The sequence below is a fragment of the Symphalangus syndactylus genome, chromosome 5 (genome assembly GCF_028878055.3).
Source record: "Symphalangus syndactylus isolate Jambi chromosome 5, NHGRI_mSymSyn1-v2.1_pri, whole genome shotgun sequence".
NCBI lineage: Eukaryota > Metazoa > Chordata > Mammalia > Primates > Hylobatidae > Symphalangus > Symphalangus syndactylus.
This window is the reverse complement of record NC_072427.2, coordinates 10,128,701-10,155,817: the sequence shown is the minus strand read 5'-3', so window position 1 is coordinate 10,155,817 and position 27,117 is coordinate 10,128,701. Positions and strand designations below refer to the sequence as shown.

The window sequence follows — 27,117 nt, the reverse complement described above, 5'->3', positions numbered from 1 at the left end:
CTATAGTTGTTGGCGGTTTTCTGCTGAGGCTGAGCCGTTTGCTCCAGCCTCCGACTAAACTCATTAAGTTGGGAGATTTTTTTCAATTGGACGGGTGTTTTTAAAGTCTCGTCTTTCCAGCCCCAAACAAGGTGTAACAACGCTCTCTTCCTTCTAAGGAATGAGATGAGAGACAAGGATCACTCCAGACATCTCCTACCTACGGTTTGGGGTTTTTTTTCTTAAAGGCGAGGCTTGCATTCCTCAGCAGCTATGTACAAAGCTCCCTGAAACCTTGTCTCTCTAAAGTTAGTGTGCAGGGTTTTCCAAGGCTGAGAGAGCCTAATACATGGGGAAGCACTTCCTTCAGGTGGAAGATCTCTCCCTTCACCTTTCCTCTTTTTCCCTGCAGGCTAGTGCCTACTTTTTATCAGTTTGCACAATCGCTTAGATAAACACCGAGGAGGAGATTCTCTTTAATTATCAAAGACACATCTTTTCAGGGGGCCAACAAAGCATTTATTTCACCCGCCAAACTAAAGGAGAGTTATTCCAGTTTAGGAGGAAGATGCAAGCGGTTTGGGACCTTGAACAAGGCAAATATGGTTTTGGTATGTTTACTTACAGTATTTTTTTCTCTCTCTCTTTCCTTTCTCACTTTTCTCCTTGGGCTGTGTGGGGTTGGGGATGACTTGGGGCTTTTCAAAATATCGGTTTGCTAACGTGTATGAAATGCCGAGGGCTGTGGTTTAAGGGGTTCGGGGAAGGGGGGAACAGAGTCAATTCAATGCATTGCCATATTTTATTACATGTGTGTGGTAGGAGAGATGGTGGAGGGGGAGAGGGGGGAAATACAATTGCAAAGCTGCCAAAATATGATTAAACCGAAGCGTTAAGACTGCGGAGCCTCCTATCTCCTCGTCCTGTCTCCTCAAACTCATTTCCTTCCATAGAACAAACTAAAAACCAGTCCTATAAGCGTGGTTTTCCAAGCAGCAGATGACTCGGTTTTCTAGCAAAGGAGCTGCTAGGCTCGCACTAAGTATCAGAATTTACTGTTCGCTTTGCCTCTGCGCTTCATTTTGCAACCTTGTGCAACTGACAGCCAGGCAGGCGGGGAGGGAGAAAAGCCTAGCCCGGCGCCCTCGGCCACGGTTCGGGTAGGCGAGCGCTCGGTTAAGCTAGAAGGAGAATCGCGACGAGAAGGGTACTCACCATCGGGCGGGGTGGTGGAGCTGGCGTGCGGATTTCAGGCAAACGTTTACCTTTTTGCTGTCTATTACAACCGCGCCGGGCTGACTTAAGAAGCAATTCTGTGCTCTGTCCAGAACATTCAAGGAGCGGTTCCTCATTTTAAAAAAGCCAGCGAGAGAGACGACAGAGACAGAGAGAAAGAAAAAGAGAGGAGGGGGTGAGGGGGACGCACATAAACCCAGTTCAAAAAAAAAAAAAAATCACCTCTTCGCCAGTGACTCGGGAAACGCAGAGGTGGCGAGATCCGAGTACGGTCCAACCAAGCCAGAGCCAATTAATTTTAAATCCTGAAGAATTATTCAGATTAAAATGTACAGAAGTTTCGTTCTCCTATGCCTACGTGAGTCCAAAGTCGTTTCCCTTTAAGAGCTCCTTTTCTTTTAAAGTTGAATTTTAGGCAGTGAGGACTCTTACACTAGGGGGCAGACAGATACTGTACTTGCTCCAATCTTAAGCAATTTTTTTCCCTCCCAGCATATGCTCTGATTTAGCACTGTAAATTTTTCAGAGGACCTAACTCTGACAGCCCCTGGTGATTTTCAAAGTACCACAAGCCAGTGGTTAAAAATTGCATTGACTTGGAAGTTCAGAAGGACACAATGGAAGCCCCTTTCCCTATTCATGGAGCTCCAGTGTGGTGGAAGAGAAAAACACACACGGACTAGATTGAGGGAAAGGAGGAATTCAATGAATCCTGGAGGACGGAACTGGTTTCTACTGAGTTCAGAGTTAAACTCGGCATTTGCTGGGGTCTGTATTCATATTGTGATTTAATCTGTAAAGAAATACAGCCCATCAGGCCGCTTTCTGCAAGAAAATTATATTCCTGGGTGTTGAGTTTCTTTCTTTTCTTTTTTAGATTAGGGCAAATGTTGTCCCAACTTTCTCTAGGCAAATTAAAGCTTGCCATTCTTCTCATTAAAATAAATTTACATCTGCAAAAAAAAGACTGAGTTGGATTTTTAAAAAACAACAATAATATATTGATTTTATCTTCTCAGAGCTTTTTAACCTCAGACGCACAGCAAGTGAGCATCTCTGGAGAAGACATTTTAAAATATTTTTGCCCTTTTTTCTTCTCAGTCTGTAGTCTTCTCTCTTCTCCTATGCATTAAAATTAAGTATAATTCATACGGTGATTTTTTCCCCCTTGTAACAGCATTTCATAAGTGAATGAGTCCTAAAATACAGAGTGAAACACCCCTGACTTTATGGCAGCCCTGTGATCATTTGCCTAGCAGGCTCCAATTTTTTAAGATATGGTTAGGAAATTCTTCCATTTCAATCTAAGGCCATCAGAACATACTTCAAATTCCAAAAATCTCTGAGTGGACTGGGGAAGCTCTTCCTCCTTGCTTGTCCCTTCCCATGTTTGTAAAAGGTAATCTGCTATGGAAGTCTCCTCATTCAGGAGGTGAGATTAAGATTTCCCTATAATCAATTATTTTCATCCTCTATTGAGATGGGAATGCCCATTAGATTTCCTATCTCAACCCCAGTCTCGTCACATCTCAGCTGAGCTTGTCCCGAATCTACTGACATTTGTAACATTAGCAATTCCTGAATCATAGAGGTTGGAAGGGAAGACAACAACAACTACCCAAAACCTTCTCCTCTGTAATGATTTCTTTCCCATCCTTCTTATCCTCTTTAGGAGAAAGTTATATTGTGTCTCTAATTAACCTGAAATTCTTAGCTTGGCTTCACTCTGTGGCAATCTTATTACACACCAGGTTTATGATAGTTGAGTGTCCACTACAGATTTGTTGGGCTTTTTTTTTTTTTTTTTTTTTAACAACTTTCAAATAAACCGAGAACCTGCAGCTTTAGTGAAATACGTGATTTCATCGGAGAAAGAGTAAGGGCTGAGGTTTCAGGAATGAAGCTTAAAGAAGATTTTTCCTTTCCTAAAAACCAGCCTCTATCTGCCCAGATCTTTAGTCCTTACCTCATATTCTGCCTATGTGTGTAAAGATAATTGAATATAAAATGTAATCTATACATGTCAATTATATGTATGGTTTATTTTTAAAATATCTTTATCCTGTCAGTTTTTTTTCAGCTACCAAGGATGTTTTCTGTGGTCGTCATTTACTCTTCATATGTGTTCATTTCTTTCCTGGAGCTCAGCGTCTTTTGTGTAAAATATTTTAATTGTTCACAAACCTGGTTGGTTTACCGGCATAAGGTTTTTTTCTTGGTGCAAAGTGTGTACAAAGGAGACACAATTTTCTTGTATAAATGTGGAATAATGATAATTCACTAACTGGTCATAAACAACAAGTTTACTGCGTTGGAATATAGTGTGTTCTGAGAGCAATTCTACATGTTTGACGTTTAAAACCAGACACCCTGGAATTCAAAGACACAACTGTCTCAATTATTTTAGCACATGGAGCAGAATGGCAATAGACTATGAAGTTGTTCTTTTTGCAGTGACTTCTTGAGGTAGAATATGGCTTGGGTTTGGTTCTTGTGACCTATACTAGTATTATTTCCCATTTGGGGCAGAATCTCTGGGTGCGTTTTAATGACTATATGAATGCTTAAAAAGAACTTGAGGAACAATGAAGTCCGTACTCAACTGTTCTATGACCTAGAAGCATAGTCAGTGAAGTCTTTGTCTGTGTACATTGACAAATGTGCATCTGATACATGTGCGCTTACATGTGTGTACAGAGGGTGTGCACAGGGGAGGCTGGGCGGCTGCCTCCTCCTGTCCATCAGTGGGCAGAGGTCTTTCCCCTCTCACCATGACTGGGTGTGTGGCAGGATGTTGGCTGGAGAGTTAGCTAAAACCAGCGAGAGAGGGTAAAGTTGAGGAAAATTGATTTTAATTGCATCATGACAATCAGATGAAGTCTACTTCTGCTACTTCTGCTTCTCAGCATCCGAGATGCTTTATTTGGGCAATTAAAATGTCAGGCCACATACCTGTGAAATGTTAACCCTACAAGGAATATACAGAAACAGAACGGCCTTTATCCTCTGAAAAGAATATATATATATATATATATATATATATATATGTGTGTGTATATATATATACACATATATATATACACACACATATATGCCACGAAACCGAACAAGCGATCAGAGTTAATTAAGAGAAGGGTTTGCCATGACCCGGATTTGGCCAAATCTTTCGTTTGGAAAATGCCTACAAGCTCAGTTCGTGGCACCTTCCCACCCTCACTCCCTACCCCTCTGCAAAGAAACCAGGGAACTTTTCTTTGGCATTGTGGGCACTAAGATGCGCCAGGAGTCCCGGGTGGTGCGCGAGCGGCGGTTTTCGTGACATCGCCAAGTTGCGAGAGGCAAAGTCCCCGATTCCATCCAAAGCCTCTCGCGGAGCCTTTAAGAGACGTGTGTGCGCGCTGCGCTAGTCTCCCCGCCGGGGCGGAAACCTCGGGTGCGGGAAGTGGAGAGAGCAGAGGCAGCCCTCGCAGGACCGGCACGGGCCCATCCCCCGCTCGGCGGCAGCGGCGGCGCGGCCACCCCGTCCCCGCCCCCCCAACCCCCGGTCCCCCGCGTGCCCCGCGCCGCGCCGGCGACGCCGCTCGCGCTAGGACCGGGCTGCGCCCGCGGCCGCCATGGCGGGGCCGCCGCAGTCCGGCCAATGACGGCGAGGGGGCGGCGCGCGCGCGCCTGGCCAGGCCAACCCCGGCTGCTGCCTTATAAGGCGCGCCGTCGCCATGGCAACGTGCGCTAAGTTGCAGCAGTCGTGTCAAAGTTCACTATATAGAGAGCTCAGTGAGCTGATCGCGGAGAAGCCACTTCTGCCAGCCCCGGCGCCTATAAATCGCATTCCCTCCCGCGCCCCCCTTTTTAGCATATTTGATCACTTTGATTCTCTGTTCTTTTCTCTCCGCGGTGTGTGTGTGCGTGCGCGCGTGTGTGTTTTCTTCTCCTCCTCCTCCTCTCCCCGAGTTGCCTCCTTTCTCCGGGTGCCGTGCTGCCTTTTTTCCCCTCTTTCATTCTTTCTCTCCGTCTTTTTCTCCCCCCTCTGCGCACGAAGGATGTGCTTCTAGGTGGTGATCTGCCCTCCTCTCTCTCTTTTATCATTTCTCCCCCGCCGCCGGCGAGTTGACTCTTTCCCTATGTGTGTGAGGCGGCGGCGGCAGCAGCAGCAGCAACGGCTCCGGCGGCGGCAGCAGCGGCAGCAGCGACTTCAGCGGCGGCGGCGGCGCTAGACGCGGCGGCTCCGGGCCCGACCCGGCGGCTTCGGCGGCGGCTCCGGCGGCAGCGGCGGCCCGGGCGGCCCGCAGGGAAAGGCGAGCGGCCTCCACCCAGCGACTGAGGGCGGCGGCGGCCGGAGAGAGCGAGGCGCGCGCCGGACGCCCGGGGCAGGCGGCGGCGGCGGCGGCGGCCCAGCGCCAGGACGACGCCGCGCAGCGCCCGACGCGGACCACTTTCATGCTGATTCCCCCGGACCCGGGCAGCGCTCCGGCCACTCCGCGGGCCGCCGGCCTCCGCCCCGGCCTGCCTGGCTCCCTGGGCGCGCCCGCACCCGGCGCCTCCGATCTCCTAGTCCTCTTGATTTCGATGGCTTTCCTGAATGGCTGACTGTGGGCTGCCCTGGACTTGGCCCCCGGACAGTCGCCTCTCCTCCTCCTCTACCTCCTCCTTCACCACCACCTCCTCTTCCTCCTCCTCCTCCTCTTCCTCCTCCTCCTCCGCCAACTCCTCGGCTGCACACCAGCTCTAACAGCGAGAGAGTGAACGAGAGAGGGAGGGAGAGAGTGAGAGCGAGCAAGATCTTTGGAGAGATTTTTTTTTTTTTTTTGCCTCCTACTTCTGTCTTGAAGCCAGACAATCGACTTCAGCTCTCCCTCCCCTCCCTCTTTCTCCACGTTCTGTTCCCACTCGCTCTCCTGTCCCCTTCCCCTCCCCTCCCGGCGGAAAGCCCCCCGAAACCAACAAAGCTGAGCCGAGAGAAACAAACAAAACAAACACACCGGGCCAGACAAGCAATCGACAAAACTTTGCAAAAGCAAAAACAAAAAAGGAAAAACTAACCAACCTCAACCAACCAGCCCCCGAGCCACCCGGGGCGCCCTCCCGCGCCCTCTTGCACCCTCGCACACACAAAAGGCGGCGCGCCGGAGCCCGAGACCCGGGGAGCCGCCGCCGCCCCGCCGCCGCCCGCAGCCAGGGGAGCAGGAAGTCCGGACGCGGCCCCCATAGATATGGCAATGGTAGTCAGCACGTGGCGCGACCCCCAGGACGAGGTGCCCGGCTCACAGGGCAGCCAGGCCTCGCAGGCGCCGCCCGTGCCCGGCCCGCCGCCCGGCGCCCCGCACACGCCACAGACGCCCGGCCAAGGGGGCCCAGCCAGCACGCCAGCCCAGACGGCGGCCGGTGGCCAGGGCGGCCCTGGCGGCCCGGGTAGCGACAAGCAGCAGCAGCAGCAACACATCGAGTGCGTGGTGTGCGGGGACAAGTCGAGCGGCAAGCACTACGGCCAGTTCACGTGCGAGGGCTGCAAGAGCTTCTTCAAGCGCAGCGTGCGGAGGAACCTGAGCTACACGTGCCGCGCCAACCGGAACTGTCCCATCGACCAGCACCATCGCAACCAGTGCCAGTACTGCCGCCTCAAAAAGTGCCTCAAAGTGGGCATGAGACGGGAAGGTATCGGCCTCTCATTTCTCCTTCCCTCGTCCTGGGTCCCGGGGTCCTGGGTACGTTTGGCTAGCCTGCTCTGGGTAAGGACAAGAAGCCCCAAGCTCTGCTCTTCGTATTGCAGCGGAAAGGGGTTTTATACTAGAAGCGAGTTCTGCATTGGAACCCAGACCCCAAATCCGCATGCTTTGGCCGACTGATTTCCTTCTTTACTCTCTCTTTGGGCTGTTTTCATTTCCTTTGCATTGATTGTGAGTTCACTGAAGTCTGCCTTTCTGCAAGGGATGGGGTGTTTGTTGTTGTTGTTTTAAAGCCTAGTTTACTTCTCTCTCTCTCTGCCCTTGTTTTTCCTGCATGTTCAACATGTCCCTCCCCCTCACCCCTTTCCCCAGCCCCCACCCTCTCAAAAAAAAACCTGAGATTGTACTTTTGTACAGGAGGTTCAAATTACAAATGGCAATTTTATGCACTTCGCCGTATTAACGCTGCCGCCCGGGCAGCGCTCATGTGACCCTCCGTGGATTAACATTCTGCTAAAAAAAAAAAAAAAAAATACCTCTGCTTTCTTTTTTCCTTTCACTTTTGAAACGAAGAGAGCGCGATAGGAAGTAGGAAAGGGTGGGCGAGGGGCCCTGGGCGGCTGCTTTCGCTCTGCGCGAGTTGGGTCTTTGTGATATAAAATTCGCCGAGCGCCGCGAGCCGTGCTTTGCCAATGGCGCGCTCGGCGCGGGGCGCGGGCTCCGGGTTGGGGCGAGCCAACGCCGGGGTTTCTTTGTGTTTCTGCGAGAGCGACTCTCCCGGTCCGGAGTCAGATAACAGCCTGAGCCCGAGCCTCGCCGGCTTTCCCCGGCCCTTACAGGCCCTGCCCAGGCTCCGCTAATGCCGGCCGCCTGCTCCCTGCCTCTCCCGGCTTCCTCTCTCCTTAGCCGGCCTCTCTCTCTCCGCCTTCTCCCTCCGTCTCTTTCGCCGAGCACACTGATTAGACAGACGCCAGACCTCCGCTCTCTGCTTGTCTCTCACTGGGGGTTCCCCGCCGGGCTGGGGCTGGGGCTTCGGGGTTTGTGAGAGAGTCGTTCCGGAGTGGCCACAGGCCGTCTGGGGTGAACCCTCGTGCCTTTTGCAAAAGCGTCTCACCCTCCCCCCAGACTCGCCCCTCCCGCTCCCTCTCCTCCAATCAATAAGAAATATCAGCTGTTTAGCAGTAAAGAAGAAAGATGCCCTCAGAATGCTACATCCCGCCCACAGCGCCGGGGACCCCGGGGCAAGGTGGCCAATTCTGGGTCCTCGGCGGACCAGCCCCGAGCGGGCCTCGGAGGCAAGTGTGCCCCTCTGGCCCTCAGAGCTCGCCTGGGTGGTGGTTTGAAAGGAATGGTGCCAAGAGCCTGGCGACTCCAGCTCTGTTGCAGGCCTGCCTGGTTCTTGCGCTGCTCAGGGCCTAGGTCAGGTGGGGGGTCGGGCTGGGGCAGACCCCGCCGGGGAACCTGGGGACTGAGGCTGGTCATTAACTGTGGAGTGTCTCTTTTCCTCCCCGCAGCGGTGCAGAGGGGCAGGATGCCGCCGACCCAGCCGACCCACGGGCAGTTCGCGCTGACCAACGGGGACCCCCTCAACTGCCACTCGTACCTGTCCGGATATATTTCCCTGCTGTTGCGCGCCGAGCCCTATCCCACGTCGCGCTTCGGCAGCCAATGCATGCAGCCCAACAACATCATGGGTATCGAGAACATTTGCGAACTGGCCGCGAGGATGCTCTTCAGCGCCGTCGAGTGGGCCCGGAACATCCCCTTCTTCCCCGACCTGCAGATCACGGACCAGGTGGCCCTGCTTCGCCTCACCTGGAGCGAGCTGTTTGTGTTGAATGCGGCGCAGTGCTCCATGCCCCTCCACGTCGCCCCGCTCCTGGCCGCCGCCGGCCTGCATGCTTCGCCCATGTCCGCCGACCGGGTGGTCGCCTTTATGGACCACATACGGATCTTCCAAGAGCAGGTGGAGAAGCTCAAGGCGCTGCACGTTGACTCAGCCGAGTACAGCTGCCTCAAGGCCATAGTCCTGTTCACCTCAGGTAGGAAGGAGCCCTGTCTTCTCGTGCCCATGGGCTCCTAGCCCAGAGTTGGGGTCCAGAGAACTTGGGAGTCCCCAGTGCAAACCCAAACTGCTCCTTGAAAGGCCAAACTGTTGAGTGCACCTTGAAGTGGGGACTTTGTATAGCTGCTGGGCACTACCAGGCCTGTCCTGGGGAGAGGAGAGGAAGGCTGGACTGCAGGAAGGATGCTTCAGATAGATTCCCCAAATGGGCCATAGGGCAGCCTCTGCTGCCTGTTTCACCCACCTGCAGTATCCAGATTGGGATGCCCTCTGCTGCTCCCTTTCCTGAGCCCAGGCCCTCTGGGCCTGCTGGGCCCCAGGGAATCTCCTCAAGCCCTTGGTTTTCTCTAGCGCCCTGGCTGGGCCTCCAGGAGATGCCCCTGGGCAGTGGAGCAGCCCTGACGTTGTTTCTGCAGGGGAAGGTTTGCCTGCTAACTCCGTAGGAGTTGGAGCTCCAGGCAAATCCAACCTGAGGGCAGCAGTTTTCAAAATCATATTCTTATTGGAATAACGCAGACTGCCAGGAGAGGGGAAAAGATCTGTCAGGATGGGGCAAGAGGAGCAAAGGGACCGTCATAACTCTTCAGAATGTCTGCAGGAGGTTGAAGACTCTGGCCTCTTGCTTCCCCTGCCCAAGCAAACGCTTAAGGCAGTTTTCAAACAACCCAAAGTGTATGCCAACTTGGGCTGGATATGGATATTGCTAGAGATATAAAACCATCATTGACTGCATTATGCAATCTAATTAGTTTGCATGCAGTTTAACCTGTGTGAGTAATAGATCTGATCTTAATTAACTCTTGAGGCAAAATGATTTTTGAAAGTGTCTGGCTTTCCATTTTGGGCCACACCTGAGCTTTTTGGCTGCCTCCAGGCTGAGTTCAGCATAGCCCAGGTGGATGGAAATCACCAACCCCCTTTCACATTCTCATACTAAGTTGTCAGCTGATCCTTTTGTCAGTCATGGCTGAGAGGGGAAAGGGGTTCCCGATTAAGAATAACAAACATTTGGACATTAGCAGGGCTTGGAACCTAGTCACCCACTACAATTTTTTAAGCTTGTAACAGGAAACGAGGAGAGATGTGTAGTTTATGTGGCAAACATAAAGGAGGTCCACAATCTCTTCCTTATTGTTTGAAAGAAGTCTGGGGAACTAAGTCATTAGCTGAACAGCTTGCAGGTTCTTAGTCCTCAAACTGCTGTCTTGTACATTGCTGCTTTCCACATAAAATCTCCCCACACAGCCACCCCAAATTCTGCCTTTGGAAGTCCTTAGGTAATCAATTAAAGGCCAGTGTCTGGGCAGGGAAGCTGTTTGCAAAGGTTTGGATAGGGATTATTTTTCTCGAGTGCCCCTCATATCTAGAACATTTGCCAGCTGCAGATACACAGACAAGATATTTCCCTACCTCATAGCCACCTTCACCCCTGTCCCACAACCCGACACCTAGCCCACCTTCTTGGACGGTGGAGGTAGTTGTTAATTTCTTGATATCATTGCTAGCTCTGAGCCTTACCCTTGGTCTTTCAAGGAAAAAAAAAATGCCTGATACTGTCGTTAACAGTTTAATTTATGACTATTTGCAAAATGCGGAGGCCTGTGTGGAGAATGCAAATCGCCTCACAAAGAGATAAAGGTTCCTGTTATCTGATTCAGAGGGAGACACACAGTTCTGAGGATGCCGAGGGAAGGAGTCCTATGCAAACAGATCTTTTAGTTCCTGTCCACAGACACCTCTACATTCTGTAGACATGCAGAGTCCTAGATATACATATGAGGAGGTGGCATGTGTGTTCTGGTTCTTGGGGTGGAGGTGGTGGTGGTGATTTTTGAATATCTGTTTTAATGATTCACAATATGCATGTGTTAACCCCAGTCTTGTCTGGGGAGCCCTGAAAGGTCAGGTCATAACCTGAACCGCCTTTACCAAGAAGCTTCTCATTTCAAAGGCACTTATTGTATTTTCACGTATCAAAAAAGAAAAGTGTTTTCCTGAAGATAACAGGGAGGGGGGATGCTTCTCGGAGGGACCTGGGTTTTAAAAAATAAAGGGGGGTGGGAGAAAAAGGGAGAGAGAAGAAAAGGGGGGAAAAGAAACAGCTCAAATGAACAGAGAGATCACAGTTCGCATGGCTGCCCTTCAATAGGCTAAACTGACAAGATCAGTTTTAAAGGGCCACTTAAATCAGTTTCAAAGACTGGAGAAAAATGAGTCGCCCTCTTTGGGGGGAATCTGAGGCTGGATCGTGGACGCCATTACTCGGGACTGGGCCAGGTTGTCCACCCCCAACCCCCACCAACCCCTATATAATTATAAGCCAAACCATTATTTACAGAGGAGGAGGGGAAAGAGTGCTAGTAGTTTTGGTTTCTTCTGTTTACTGACTTGGGCCAGATAGACCCAATGCACTTTTGCTTGGGCCTCTCAATGACCCAGGCTAAGGACTCGGGCAGTGAAAGCCTGTAGCACACTGAGCTATGTTTTATTTTAAAGCAAACACTTCTTCAGGACCGTCTCTTGCTCTTTCTTCCCCCACCCCACCTCCCCCCCGCCCTTAAGTTTTCAGTAGATAGACATTTGCTCCAACTCCGGTTGGGGCAGTTTGACAGAGCTCTGTGCACACACCTCATGTGACCCAATTCAAACCTCTTAATCTGATGACTGAATTCTTCTTCTTCTTCTTCTTCTGTTTTTAAACTTTTCTTCCAGATGCCTGTGGTCTCTCTGATGTAGCCCATGTGGAAAGCTTGCAGGAAAAGTCACAGTGTGCTTTGGAAGAATACGTTAGGAGCCAGTACCCCAACCAGCCGACGAGATTCGGAAAGCTTTTGCTTCGCCTCCCTTCCCTCCGCACCGTCTCCTCCTCAGTCATAGAGCAATTGTTTTTCGTCCGTTTGGTAGGTAAAACCCCCATCGAAACCCTCATCCGGGATATGTTACTGTCCGGCAGCAGTTTTAACTGGCCGTATATGGCAATTCAATAAATAAATAAGAAGGGGGAGTGAAACAGAGAAAGAAAAGGCAAAAGACTGGTTTGTTTGCTTAATTTCCTTCTGTTAAGAAAGGATATAAAAGGATGTTACAAGTTTGCTAAAAGAAGAGAGGGGAAGAATTTAATGGACTGTGAATTTCAAAAAAAAAAAAAAAAAAAAAGACTGTCAAATGAACTTTTACAGAATGCATTAAAAAAAACTCCTGTGTCGGTCAGAACAACTTGCTACTTATCATTTTTGTATAAAAAGGAAATTAGTCTTTTTCTTTTTTTGGTAAATTTTTGAAAAATATTGCTAAAAGTGCATTTAAGGAGATTGGGAGACAATTAGCAGAATGGAGAAAGTAAGTCTTTTTTTTTTTTCCAAATTATTAATTGTCCTGTGTCTATGTACCTCTAGCTGTTCTTTTTTGTACTTTTCTGGTTCCAAACCAGTTTATTCTGTGGTTCTATAATAAGTTTTGATATAATCTTGGCTTCTTAAAAACTGTGTATCATTAAAATAATATGTTCTGCAAGAATTAAAACTGAGTCCATGAAAATATCATAGGAAGACATAAAACTTTAAAAGGCAACTCAAAGATGATGGAAACGCACTTACAAGTGGTGACCAAAATTTTTAGGTGAAGTTGAGCACTCTAATTAGAGAACTGGAGGAACCACATATAACACTTAACTTCCCCTACCCTGCCCCTCCCCAAAAGATACCATGACAAACCTAGCTTTTAAAAAATATTTTAAGAAAGAGAATGAACTGTGGAATTTATTGGCAGCCAAGGAATGTGTCCAAGACACATGCTGAGGTTTTGAATAAAAAGTGAACTTTTGTAATCTGAATTGGGTCCCGCTTAGTTCTTGAATTGTTATGAAAATCCTATATCTGTTTGTATATTTGCAAACCCTTTGTATTATAATTGTTGATATTTTCCCTTTTTAAAAAATACCATTGAAATCAGCATGACAAAAATAACACTGTTGGCACTTATAGGTAACGTGATTGATTCAGTATCTTAGAGTTTACAGTTTGTGTTTTAAAAAAACTGAAGGTTTTTTTTTAAGTGCAACATTTCTGTATACTGTAAAAGTTATAATAACTGAACTGTTTGGTCGAGTCTTTGTGTGTTATATTCCAAGGAAAATTGAAAGTATTCAGAAATTAAAATATTATTTGATATCTGAAACCTGGCTGTCCCCACTCACTGTCTTTACATCTAGAAGAGCCCCTGTGAGCTCTCGCTTAGCTGGCCGGGCAGGGGGCGGTGGGGGGTGGGGGGCATTTGTTTACTCCCCTCAGTCAGTTTGTTCAAAGGTGGACTACTGTATTTGCCTGTTCAATTTGGGTGTGTGTGTGTTGAGCGGGGGAGCTGAAGTTAATGGTTTATCTCTGGTTTAGGAAGTGCCATACTGATATAGTAAACCACCCCCATTCACCTAATCCTCCTTTTAATTAAAAATGGATTTTCCAGGAAAATAAAAAAGGCCCTTAATATTTGTCACACTTAAGTGCCTGCTTAGGGAAGGTATTGTGAAAAAGTATTAGAAATCTTGAGATCAGTATCTATTTTATGATCAGAAAAAAATACTCTTTTGTACATTTCTGACAGTTACTCAGAAGATCGTTCAAGCAAGCTAATCACAGCATTGTAACTAGAGGACAGTTATTTGCAATGAGTTTTTCCTTAAGTAGGTGCGATTTTTAAAAATATTCTGATTCTACTCTAGCATGGTTGTTGAGAGTTTCAAATTCAGTGATATAGGTTATAAGACTGAAAGGTCTATTTTTAATGTATATATGATAACTTGCAGTTGGTTTCCCTCTCCCCTCCCCCCTTTACCTTCAGTCTGTGAGAGCATGACCACAGGGTCAAGGGAATCTTTTCCATTGGAGTTATGTACATAAAAACACATCGACATTTTGACATTTCAGATTGTGTGGCTACAATCTGTGCTGCTCCTGGCATCCTTTGTCCTTAGAAGCCAAATTAAGGAAGAGAAAGCAGGACAGAGAAAAAGAAAGAAGGAAGGAGGGAAACTTTACAGGGTGTGCTGATTTGGAAGTAGTAACTATTTCTTTTGGAGTCTTTTTTCATTTTTCCTTTCTCTTTTCCTGGTTTGGAGGAAGCTCAGTGCTGGGAGCTTGCAATTTTGTTCTTATTCAAGGTTTCCAACCCCCCCTCCCCGCACCGCCAGTACTTCAGCATGTTGTGGTTTAATTTTAAGTGGTGGGGGGGAAGACTAGTGAGGGAGGTGAAAGAAAAGGGATCATTTTGTAAAGTGTATTAAACGTTAATATTCAGATCCAGTCAATAGACGCAGACTAGTAAAATCTGATTTGTGCAGGGTTCTCCATCTGACTCTCACTTATTTCTGTAGATATATACACATATAAATACAAGTATGTTCTTATGGCACAGTATTGCTGACCTTTAGTTCGAGGTTTTGTCGGTTGTTGTTTATTTTCTTCCTCTTGCAAGTGCTATCCATGTGAGTGTGTGAAGTTCCTCTAATAAGTAAAACACAGGCCCTTTTCCTTGTTTGTTTTGTGTTAGTTTATTGTAAACAGCCATTTGTTGTAAATTATTATTGGCATTAAATTATAATTTATGATTTTCAAAGCAAAAGACAATCCCTGTTTTATTATGCTTTAAGCATGTGTTCTAGACGTTGGAAATCTCTCTCGCACTCTTAAGTTTCAGCAATGAGCTTGGGGTCTGCGAGGCAGAAAAACAGGACCCAAAATTTTTCAACCGGTTAAAACAAACCCCCTTGTATATGTTTAGAGTGGCCGGAGGAGGATCTGTTTAGAGTCTTGAGTTCGGTTTAAGTTTATTGCATTTAAAGAAAGTTTTTCTTTTCACGCTGAGTTAGAACAAAAGATCTTTGCTGCGACTGAATTGGACAAAAGACGAGGGCTGGGACCCAGCGAGCGCGTTCTGTGTGAAATTGACGAGATCTTTAAAAAAGCTGCTAAACATGGCGACTCTTTCCCTTTAAGTGTCTCTTTTTCCTTGCTGGGTTTTTTTTTTTTTTTTTTCATCTGATCTGAGCTCGCTTTATTTCTTTTCCCAACCCCGCTCCCCCTCCTCCTCGTGGCCCTCGGGGGTGTGAGAGAACCCAGTTAGACGCGAAATGCAACAATAGTGCAAGGAGAGAGAGGGGCGCTCGCTGCTTCTCGCCACTTTCAAACAAACCTGGGGGAAGATTGAGGCCGGGGGGGATTCCAGCCTGCTCGCTCGGCTCGCGGTCGCCCTGCCTCGGCCTTTCACCATTAGCTCTCCCTGGGCCGCGAGGAGCTGGGGCTCAAAGTTAGCGGGCGACGTCCAAGGCTGGTTCCGCGGAGACGGCTGGGTTAGCATCCAGCCGGCTGTAAGGACGGGGGCCTGGAGTTGGCAGCTGCTGCGGGAAAGTGCCTGCCCCCCAGCCCCCGCCCCCACTTACGTGCGGCAGAATTCCGCCAGCGCCCCGGGAAAGTCCGGGGTGCCGGGCGCGCGGAGCTGCACTCCTGGGATGTGCATTAAGCGGCGACAGGGGGGGGGCAGGGGCGGGGGCGGGGGGCGGTCGGGGGAGCTCGAGCGTGTGAAACTCTGCCTCGAAGCTCGCTTTTGACTTGGTCCTATGAGCTGAGCCAACATGGCGTCTCCCATTGCACCGCGAGCGCCGGGCTGCCAGGCACGGCAGGGCCGGGTAATAGAAAACACATTGGTTACCAAAAAGAAAAAAAGGAGGGCGGGGGGCGCTAAAGGCCATTCCGTCTGCAGGCAGAAAACCCTCTTTTAAACTCTTGCTGGCAAGTGAGTCCGGTCCTCGATTCTTTAATTAAAGCAACAGAATTCGTAAGGAAAATATTGGTAACGCTGTACCCTCTCCCCTCCCCCTCCCATATTCAGGAGAGTTGATTTCCTGTCTCCTCTCCTTCCAAGAACCAAATTAGAAAAATAAAAAGTCTGTATCCGCAAATGATCTTAAATGTTTGAATGGTATAGGGGGATGGGGAGAGGACGGTCTTTACAGACCTCGGTCAGTTCTCGCTCATTAATGCAGGGGCTGCGCCGGGGTTTGCGCGGGCCGGAGCGGAGCTGGGGCGCGGTGGGGAGGGCGGAATGCGAACCCCGCTGGACTTGGGCAGAACTTGCTGCTTGCACGTCCAAGTTGTGGGAAAGGTGGCTTTGCGGGCGGAGGGTTGATTGGGGGGTGGAAGGGTCTAGCAGGGGCTGAGGGCCGGTTCCAGGCGGGTGGTCGCAGACTCTAGAAATGTGTGAGCCCGCGTGGACTGTGCCCCTGGCAGGAGAGCGACTGCAGCGGAGGACCCTCTTTCTCTAATAGGTTTGAGAGTGGGCAAGGGCGGCCGTGGGACAGACCTGGCCTCCTAGAGAGGGTCTTCTGAGGGCCTATGCAGAGATGGTGGATCCGGGCCCAGGCCCCGTTATCGGGCCGATGGGATATCGCCCCGCTATGTCCGCTCCATCCCCAGCCCCGGCCTGGACAACCCTCTCCCTCAGCCGCCTGGGATAGATACTCTCTGAATTCCAGGCCTCGTCAAGATTTATTGAAGTTGGGCTTAAAAAACGTGCTTCAGATGATTTTTCCCATTTTCTCAGATTTCAAAGGCTCCCTGCAGTGCGGCTGCCTAATTAATGGTGAAATTCCACTAAATCTAATTATGCAGTAATTTTAAAGCAGTTAGTGCTGGGCGTTGGTTTGTAATAGGACCCCAGTTTTTTAAAGTTTGCTTACTGTGTTGGTTTAGGGGAAAGCTATCTTTTGTATGGTAAAGAAAGACCGGGAAATAGTTCTACTGGAGGAACCAGAGGGCTAAGAACCGCTCCCCACCCCACCTCTATCTCCATCCCCAATTCTATCTCGTTTTCCCTCTGTTTTTTTCTATCCCAAGCACACGCTAAAAAGCTAAGCAAGGTGCTAACCCAACAAGGGGACCCTATTTCATAGTCAAAGGGGAAAGGGAGAATCTTTCATATGGGGACACAAAGGGCTTGGTGTCTGTCCTGGAGGCCTCTGTAAATGCCCCCAAACCCGGGAAGGGATTCTCATCTCCTCTAATAGAGAACAGATTTCCTCCTCTTAACACCCATTGTCATTAAGGCGCAAAGCTGACTCTTGGAGTTATAAATCTTATCGTCCTTCTGATAACACACTTGTAATAAGTTAGCGTCCTATTCAAAGTGAATTGTAAAACTGCCTCATTTAATATGGCATCTGTGTCATTAAAACTTTTATTTTTCTCCCCTTCGTGTCTTGCAGGTTTGGCCTTGGGGCTAGCGCTGAAGTCTCTGCCTATGGGGCCTCTGGGGTAGGGCTGAGGGGAAGAAAGGTGTGAAAGACGGGCTGCCTGGATTCAGCCTCTGGATCTTAGACCGGGGTGAGAGACCCGAGGCAGAATGGGCCTGGGGGGTGGTGTCCCTCTCTCCCATCTCCCCCGGAGCGGCCCCCTCGAAATGACGTTCCTTGAAAGAAACATGCTTGTGATTAGCTAAGCAAACACATCTGCTTTCGGAGTTGGGCCTTCGTTAATTAGCTGAACAAAGGGCCGTTTTGCTTTTTACCTTTTGCTGGGGAGAGTGTGTTATTTCAGGAGTGTTGCGGGCCCTCCTCTTTTCAATTGCAGCCACGACGTTAATTTTATTGGGATTACTGATGGGAAATGAGGTGGCGCAGGCTTCCGAGAGGAAAAGCTTGATCATTACCCCCTTTGGAACTATATTTTTCCACCCAACCTCCTGCTTGAGAGGAGGGGGTGGGGGGCGAACTGCGCAGCAAGTTCGGAGCAATTGGAATCAGGCTCGCGGTGCGCTGATCTCGGGTGACAGAGCGTGTGTTGAAGCTGAACTCTATAATTTGCGCTTCTGTTCCTTTATTAGGCCTGGACAACGAACTAATGAGCTTTGGCCCAGTACAATGTCACTTGTATTTATTTTCTTATGGTAACTTTGAGATAGCGGAAGTGTTCTTTACCAAGAGCCAGGGAGGGCCCGGAGTCCTGCCGGCTGCTGTCCCGGCCCGGGTCGGTGGCTGCGTCCCGGGGGAGCGAGGGCGCGGTGAGAGCGCGAGCAGAGCCGGCAGAGCTCGGGGACTGGGCTTTTAGGCGAAGCTAATGGGGACCTCAGGAAGGCGTTAGGCCCTTTGGAGGCCCAGGCATCCCTACAGGACCAGCTCCCTGAGGATGAGGTTGGGGGCGCGGGGCAAGTCCAGGGCAAGTTCCCAGGCACGAGATGATGGAAGGCGCGAAAGTGGCATGGCTTCCTCCTGGCGCAGAGCAGGGGGTCCTTCCGCAAAGACTTCCAGGCCAAGGAGCCGTCTGAGCAAGCAGATCTACTCTGCCCGGTGGCCTGGGCGTCTGCTTTGTGCTGCAGGAGCCTGGCCCAGCCCTGTTGCTATCTGGGTTGGGGGTGAGGTGGGGTGAAGAGGATGCTTTAAAGGAGTTCTTGGGGTCCTCGGCATGCGGGGACTCCCTTCCTTCTATTTCTGATTTGGCCACTCCAAAGGGTCGAAGTTGGAGAGGCCTGGAATAAAGTGAAGAAACAGTAGGGGCTGGAGGGACAGAAAGGGTCGGCAGAGGCAGTGCGGCGTCCCTTGTTTCCTGGCAGAGAGAATACGAGCCCACCACGCGGGGCTTGTGGGTGGGGGGCAAGGGAGGGGAAGCCCCAGGAACTGCGAGGGGAGCGAGTACTTCTCTCCGCAGCCTGCCACTTCCCGAGGCTCTAGCCTTGCTCCCGCCAGGCAGTCCTCTAATAACGCCTAGACACAGTGCCCCTGCCCGCCCCATCTCTCCTTGCCTCTCCTCACTTCATCTCTCTGCCTTACCACCCCCTCCCCACCTTTTCCTTCCTTCCTGCAAATGGGTGTTAACGTGGGTCTTTATGTTCTGTCTGTAACTAGGATGTAATCACGCGCCCCATGCCTCTCTCTAAAAGCATTTAATAAATGTCTATTAAAGCGCTACAAATGTAAGATGAATTTAGTGGCGCGGCTGCCTCCCTGAATCCGAACGGTAATGATGGATTTATCAACGGGGATTCGCCTTCAGCCCAGCGAGGGAGGTTTACTCAGCAAATATGTCGGCGAGCACCCACCCAAATGCAATCGTTTGACCCCCTGCGGACGATAGCTGCCGTGCCCCTTCCCACCGCTGGTCCTGGTTGGCCAGGGTCGCTCGGGGCCAGAGGCCGGCCCGGATGACCAAAGAGGTGGCCTCACGGATCCCTTGGCCTCTCGCCCCCTCCTCTGTTTCCTCCACTCAGCCTGAGGCTCTCCTGGCAAGGGGGATCAATCTGGCGTGTAGGTTTGGTGGGGAGGGAGAGGGTGGTGGCGGTGCCAGAGCACAAGATGAAGTGTGGGCTGTCTTGGCGTTGCCAGGAGACATCAGTGGGTGCCGTCGTGCCCTTCTTAGTATGGAAGGGGCACAACTGTACCGAAGTCTCTGAGTGTGAGCTTAAGTGCCCTGCTTTTGACCAAATCTTAGTGTCTGGGATCGTGGCTGACTCGGCCCAGCCCTGGGGCCCCATTGTAGGAAAGGTGGCTGTAGGACAGAAGCCTCTGGTGCCCAGCCCCTTGGAAGGGCTCAGGTGTGCCCAGAGCGAGTGCCTTGCATGCCCATCCTCCTGGGGCTCCCCAGACCCCAAGCCAAAGCAGAGATGCCTGTTATCAAAGGTTGGGGAAGAGCCTCCAAGGCGGGGGTAAAACTTCCATATCTCTTTCCCCCAAACTGATCTGGCTTCTCCTTCACCTTCCCCCACCGAGGCCACCCGGCCATTTTAAAGTTAGTGGCTGTGGACTTTTAGAATTTGGCTTGGGCTGTGATCCTTACCGCACAGACCCAATGACCACCAGCTCTTTCTTTTTGTCTTTTATCTGCTCTCCTTTTGAGGGGGAGGAAAGTGCTGGCCTGTTCCATCAAGCCCAGTTCGCATTTGCTTTAGCCTCTGATTTCTCTTTCTTCTTTGGAAATTTCATTGAGATGTCTCTGTACTTCGCTTGTCAGTTATCTTTGTTCCTTTTAAATAAAGGGCTTTTAAATGGACTTATTGCTCCCAGCGTGGGTTCCTCTCTCTAAATGTTAGAAAATTGTGCCATCTACCCGCTATGCTGAGTACTGTCACACTCGGAGACCTCGGGGACCTCCGGGCAGGCTTCAATGCTGCAGTGTCAGGGGCCGCGGGCAGCAGGAGGAGGGGGCGGCTCACGTGGATTTTTACAGATCTCCGCCTGCAGCCGGCCCGCGTGGCCACGCCAGGGCACGGCCCGAGACGCGCGCAGCCGCCAGCTTGATGGCGGCCGCGAACTTGGCTGCAGCGGCAGATCTCCGACCAAATCGCAGGCGTGGCTGGGAGTCTTCGCTTCTCCAGGATACAGCTGGCCGAGGGGGAGCCGCGGGTGGTTTTGGACCCCAGCAGCAACTGGGGGTCAGGGATAACGGGAGGACAGTGGGAAAGGGAGAGCTGCCTAGGAGGGGGAGAGGGGTGGATTTTGCCGCGCCGTTTTGGAGCGCTCCCGCGGCGTCTCCAGGCAGGTCTCTTTCCTTGGGGGATGCCAGGCTAGGGCAGCGGAGAGCGAAAGCCGCGGAGTGGCTTCCCTGTCTCTTGGCCAGAGAGAGTTCTGGCCAGGCAGTTCGGCTGCAACTTTCAGATCCATTTTCTCTGGTGGAGATATTTCTGGTGTCTTTTTGTAGGCCAGACTTCTGTCCTTTAGGGGAGAGTGGTTTAGGTGGACCGAATTTGAGCAAATCAGGTGTCTGATGTGGGGTCCCTTCACCCCAACCCCACCTCTGCAAAACACCCATCCGCAACCGCAGGTTCTTTTGAATGAGTTAAAATGGATTAACAATTTGGATTCTATTATGTGGCTACCCCTCACAGATGCCTTTTTTGTTGTTGTTTTGTTTTAACCCATTAGGAGTATTAGCTAAGATTTCCAAGTGTCAGTTGGGTATTTATGCTTGTGGGGAAAAAAAAATCACCGATACGGTTTATGACTTTTATTACATGCTTCACACTGTTCGAGAAATGGAGTTTTAAGCAACATACAATTAAATCTATATTGCTCTTTGGAAAAGGGCCAAGGAACTCAGCAATCAATTAGTTTAGATCTTTTGATACTTGTTGCTAAAATCAAAGTATAAAACTACAACCCTGGCTATACCTAAGAATAGCTTCTTTTCCTATTTTTTTTTTCAAGTCATGTAGCTATCACGTAGGAAATGGCAGCTGCCTTATTTTCCCAAGTTTCTTTTTTCTGATTCTTCTGCATAGATTAGCCTTTAAATAATCAAACTATTTTCTCCCCCCCCCCCCCCCCGCCTTTTCTCTCATTGGTTTCTCATCTGCCTTTATCTGCCTGGTTTAGTTTTTAAAAATGCATTTATTTGTAATATGTATTATTTTTAAAGTAAATGTTCCTTATCCTGTCTCTTTCTTCCCCCTCCCCTTGCCTGGCAGTAAGAAAGGAAACTATGTTGTTTAATAATCACAGTAATACAGTGGTTTCTAGACAAAGGCAAAATTAAATTTTTTATAACCACAACAAGAAGGGAATCAACCTCTCTTTCTCTCTCTCTCATCTCTGTCTCTTTAAATAAGCAGCTTAGGAAATAATCTCCCGCACTGAACAGAAACTGCTTCCTCCTTGAAAATGCCACCGTTCCCACCTCCCTGGCCCTCTCTGGGCCAATCCCTTGGGCTGTCGGCTGTCTGCCTGTCCAAGGCCCTGGTTGGGGGTGGGGGTGCGCCTATGGAGATCCAGGGGCGTAGTGAGAAGGCAATGGGGTCTCGCTCGCCTACGTGCGGCTGCCGAGGCGGGGCTGACAGCAAGTTCTAAAGAGGGGCAGCTAATTTATTAAGTAATTCTTACTTCGCTTCAGCATCTTCTCCCTACAGCTCCTGAGGCTCCGGCGAGGAGGGGGAGGGGTCTGGGGCTGTGCATCTCCCCCTCTGCATTTCCTTCTCCGCCTTCCAGGCTCCGCCAGCCCCTTCACCAGCCTCATCACTAATTAAAACGCCCTGTGGCTTTGGGACTGAGTAGGCCGGTCGTTGAACTGTCATCTCCGCCAGGATGGGAAATCTAGAACATCCCCTCTTCTGCAAAAAAGGTTCCGAACCCAGTGAAGTGATTGGGCGGAGTGTCATTAATCTCTCTCCAGAAGCTTTCCTTTTCCTGCTGGAGAGTGAGGACTCCGGCCTTTGCCTCCACCCGACACAGTCGCCCTGCTAGGCCCCACCCTCCCCACTGTCGACCCCGCCGTTGTGCCCATCCATATGCCCTAATTGTGAGGAAGTTCTGGGAAACATTTTCTTTGCGCTAATTTTATATTTCCCCTTTCCCCCTTGCAACATTAAACATAATTTTGCGCTGTCACTGTCACTAAGATTGTGGTTTGCTGATGTCTCTACTTGGAAACATGACCCCTTCGTCTCCGACAGGGAGTCCTCCCCTTGCTTGCAGCCTCTAGGGCGGCCCCTTCTCCAGCGGGGACTTGAGAACGTTTATGAAAATGCTGGGGCGGGGGGTGAGGGGGTGGGGAGGTACTGATAGTAGTAAAGGCCAGAAGGGTTCCTACCAGAACCCTACAATCATTCCAAACCCTCTTTTCCTATGACAGCAGGAGCAAATGTGGTTTTGATGTGCGTTTGGTTGTTGGCTTGTTTGTTTAATAAAATCCGTGTGTGTGTGTGTGTGTGTGTGTGTGTGTGGTGTTTTAATGTCTCAGTGTATGTGACAGGAAACCACTTTCAGAATTTCCCTTTGAATTTCTTTTTTGTTTGTTTTTTTTGTGTCTGTCCTCCTCAACTTCTCTCTTTTCTTTATTCCCCTCCCCACTACATTTTCTCTGGCTAAGCAATAATCCCGTGGCCCAGTGGCCACGCTCTGGAGATAAAATCCATTTATCCCTTGTGTTGCCTCACCGAGGCCCGGTTATCCAGGGCCTTTGGCGACAGACTGGAACAAACAGAGATGAAGATATTTTTTCGTTTTCCATACCTGCTCCTCCCTTCCTTCAGTGTGCCAGCCTAGAGGGGCTCTGGAGTTGAACAAATGTCCCCACAACTACAGGTTTGCTCTGGTGCCTGGTTGTGGTCCTAGCTGCTATTTGTTTGTCTCTTTGGAAGGAGCTGTTAGTTACATTCTGCTCTCCACGACAGTCTCAGAGCTTGCTTGCACCATGGTTGGGAGGTTTCAGAGCGATTATCTCATTTCGCTGGTGCGGAGGGAAGCTGCTGGCAGCCCCTGGATCAGACATTCAGTGGAAGGCCCATGTCACAGACCCAACCCGAAGGTTAATTTCCCCTCATTAGCATCTCCGTAGTCTGCTCCTTGCAAGGGATCTCAGGTCCTTGCTGCTATTTTCTCCCTTCTCACTCTTTCTGAGGAATTCACTCTCACTCATGGTCTCCTCATCACAACCTTACATTCTGCCAGGTTCCTATTGAATCCATAGACTGATTGCTGAAAACCCATTTCATCAGTTTCCAACCAGTATGCCTATTTTTAATCCTAGAGCCCCTCTCCACCATCTGTATCTCTCTATCCTCAATGCACCTCATTTACAAAGTGTTCTGCTTTATCCAAATTAGTTCACTTCCCCCCTTTTACTTTCTCATACCCCCTCATTCTTTCATTGAGTTCTAGCAAAAACAAAAGATACAAAATGGCAAAGTTTGATGGGTTGGGGGAGACCATCCCAGCCATTTAGAAAGAAGCTGGAGGTTTGTAATGACAGAAAAAAATGACAAAGAAAAGAGAATTGCATTTGTGGCTTAAGTGGGAGAATGTGTTTGTGTGTCTATATCTCGGTGTGTTTTTAAGATTTCTTTGAACTGCTTTTGTGCTGACCCAACAAAGGCATTTGCCGAAGCTAGTCACGGTGTAGGAACTTTGAGTTAACCTCTTATATCAAATGAATCTTTTCATTTAGAGACCAATAAATCTCAATCTCTAGCTACTTTTTGTAGATCCAGCTTGGGTTCAATGAGACAAAACTGGGGCTTATAATACAGACCAGATAAAGTTTGCCAAAGTTGTTTTTTCCCCTCCATCCTTTTTTACCAACCTGAAAAATCTCCCCATCCAACAAATTAAAGCTCAACAAATAAAAGTAGCAGCTCTTCCTCAGTGAGCAGAAGGTTGGGAATTTCTTCAGCATTTCACAGCAAAGCCTTTTCACTGAAATGGTTTTCCATACTCAGAGGCCGAAATGATTTATAGTTCTTCAACAAGTCATTATTTGGGTGTGTTTTTTAGGTGGGGCTGAGACAATCTAATAATCAATGTAAGACGGGTGGGTGGGGGGATTGGCTATGACCAAAAGAAGAGTTAACACCAGAAACATGAAAGCCAGTCTGGTCTCCAGGGATTGAATTTGGGAAAGAGCCTGCACACGGCTGCTCCTGGGCCATAAAGAAATACATTGTTAACAACAACAAAACAGACAATGCCCTGAGCTCTGCCTGGATTCAGAGCTGAGCTACTTTCAAGATATTTTAGCAGCACTGTTCATTTTGAAGGGGTTTCTGGGCCATTTGAAATTCAACCTTTAGCCAGCCTGCTCATGGGGTATGGTTACAGAATTCATTTTCTGATTTACTACCCCTCCTCCTGTATTTTCTTTATTTCCTGATGACCTCCCATGGGGTTAATCTTTTTTCCCTTTCTTTTATATTTTCCAGTTTTGTCCTCCCCACAAACGACTCAGTGTTTTTCCTGTTTCTGCTGATCACTCATTTGCTTCCTTTCTCTCTTTCCTTCTTTAAGAGCCAGAGAAAAATAAAAAGAATGAGAAGGGGATTTCCAAATCGTTCTTTTCTAAGCATTATTAATTACCGTTACAAGGCAAGAGATTTTTAACCAACAAGAAAGTTGTACATTACCACTGACTTTCAAATATTTCTCATTTGTCAGCTCTGATTGATTTGATTAATAATTTCAACCGCACTTATAATCAGTTCTACTCATGAAGCAAAGAGCAGACTATCACTGCTGTATGGGATCCGACCACTCTGCTTTTACTCTTAATGTGAAGTTTGGGGTTTTGTCCTGAGGCCCGAGGTTCCGGGAAGGTGTACAGGCCGTTGAGTTTCAGCGATGAAGTGGACTGGCATATCTCCATATATCCAGTTATTTATATGTAATTTTGAAAACTTTGTTCAGGAACCTATTTGTATTGAAATAACAAAACGGCATCATTTCCTTGCTCTCCTGAACATTTTTTTTAAACTGAATATTCAAGGCTGAAGGAATGAATTTTTAAACAGTTCCTAAATCCAAGAAACTCATTCGAACCCTATTAATTCTTATCCTACTGGATAGCATTTCTGAGAAAGAGTGGGCCTACTCTCTGCTCAGACCTATGGGAGATTCGGGTTACTGGTGGGGAAAAAGAGTGTGTGCAGGGACAGGAGGGCGGGAGGGGCTCAGCACAAGACAGGGGCAGCCAGAAGACTCCACTTTTGGGGAATGGGGTTGTAGTTTCCCAAGGTCCTTTTCCGTGCCACCGTCATATCCAGAATGTAATTTTTGAAGCTATCAATACCCGCTGCCTCCAATACCTCTCGAGTTTTAATCTTAATTATATTATTAAGTGAAGTACCCTGCTGTCAGGGCATTGAACATGATTTATGACGTCTGCCTATTAGGGGATCGATTGTGAATATCGCTACTATCATCTATCAATATTCTCAAGCCGAGGGTATTTCTCGCTCCACGGTAGTTATTTGTAATACCGAAATGATAGACTGCAGGAAAAGACTACTTCAGAGGACTAGCTTTTCAGGAGCAGCAGAGTTAGTGTGGTGAACCAGGAGACTCGGAGAGTTCCAACCACATCTCACACCCAGAGAGAGTTTAAAGGTTTTTTGTTTTTGTTTTTTAATGTAAAAACCAGTGAATTCTCTCGTGGGTCTAGTAGAAGAAAGCAAGCCAGAGTCGTTTTTAGGGAAAGGAGTAACCTCTGCAGGTCGATATCAGGGGGCGAGCGTTTCTAGCTGCCAGGTGATTTGCAATCAGACTAGAAGGAAACAACCGGCAACCAGGGGCCCCTTTACAGGAAGATGGCTGGATGAGGGCTGCTGAGGGGTGCTGGGGGTAGACTGTGTATTTCTGCAGCAGAAGCCCGGTCGTACCTATTGCCTGTGGATTCGGAGGTGTTCAGTTTCTGGGATCAATTAAGACTCGCTGGCTGAGCCCTCGCTGCATCGCCGCTTTCACCTGCTCCTGCCTCCTCTGCATAGGTGGAAGCGGGTGCGAAAGACCTAGTGGCCAGGCCCGAGGGAGCCTGAACGCAGAGGCCTTTTGTCTCCAGACAGAGAGCAGCGCCTGCTTTTTTCCACTCTCACGGGGCACGGCACTGGGTCACCAGCCAGTCTCAGCCTCCAGCGTTAGGGGGATGGGAGGAAGAGTCAGAGAATGGAGCAAAACTCCGGTTCTGGCGGCTAGAACACCCCGGCGGGGTGGGGCGTGGAGAGCGGCCTGAGTGCCGCGCCTGGCCCCTGCCCTGGGTGTGCACCAGGCCGCGAAAGCCGGGGGCCGCCTTCTCGGCTGCTGAAGCCCGGGAGTCAGTCAAGCGCCCTCTGGCACCGCGAGGGAGGCGCACCTCGCCTGGTGCAGCGTTGCCGCGACCTGAGCAGGAGGAGGCACAGGACGCAGGGCTCCTGGCCCGGCTGTGGGCTTGGCCTGGGCGCACTGAGCGCTCCCCATCTGCCCAAGCCTGGCCTCCGAGGCCCTCTCGGCCCAGTCTACGTTCCTTTAAGGACTTCAGCGCGAAGAAGAGCGAACGTGGCTAGAACCTGTTGACCTCCCCTCTGGCCTGGAAGTCCGCACAGCTCGTGGCAACACTGGACGGACTGGTTGTCACGGGACGACCGCGGGCAGGTGGGGAGGAGGCCTTGGTCTGGCTCCTGGATTCCACCCTGGGACGGACGGGGAAGCGGAAACCTTGACCTCAGCCACACAAGGACACCTATCTGGCTGTCTGCCTGCCCTGGCCCAGCCACCCGGCTCAGAGGCCTACCCTGGGCCACAGTGGTTTGTCCTCAGGCTTGGAGGCCCTAGAGATGCGGACACAGTGACTGGCACATAGTAAGCGCTTAATAAATGTTAGGTTGGCGGTGTCAATCATTTATAGGCACATCCGGTTTCCTCCATGGGCATCTCCCCTCTCACACACATTTATTCCA

At 49.6% G+C, this 27,117-nt stretch overlaps 1 protein-coding gene across 3 annotated transcripts; it reads left to right on the top strand.

Moving 5' to 3' along the window:
* Positions 1-14,564, top strand: NR2F2 (nuclear receptor subfamily 2 group F member 2). Of its 3 annotated transcripts, XM_055277118.2 has the most exons (4): positions 5,667-6,467; positions 6,588-6,867; positions 8,393-8,920; positions 11,656-13,199. In XM_055277118.2, exons 1-4 carry the CDS (start codon positions 6,426-6,428, stop codon positions 11,928-11,930), a joined length of 1,125 nt encoding a protein of 374 aa, XP_055133093.1. In that variant the 5' UTR covers positions 5,667-6,425; the 3' UTR covers positions 11,931-13,199. The 3 variants fall into 3 exon arrangements, with proteins under 3 accessions (XP_055133094.1, XP_055133093.1, XP_055133091.1); XM_055277119.2 differs by lacking the exons at positions 5,667-6,467; positions 6,588-6,867 and adding an exon at positions 1-590 and having other exon boundaries at positions 11,656-14,564; XM_055277116.2 differs by having other exon boundaries at positions 5,752-6,867; positions 11,656-14,564.
* The last annotated feature ends 12,553 nt before the right edge of the window (positions 14,565-27,117 follow it).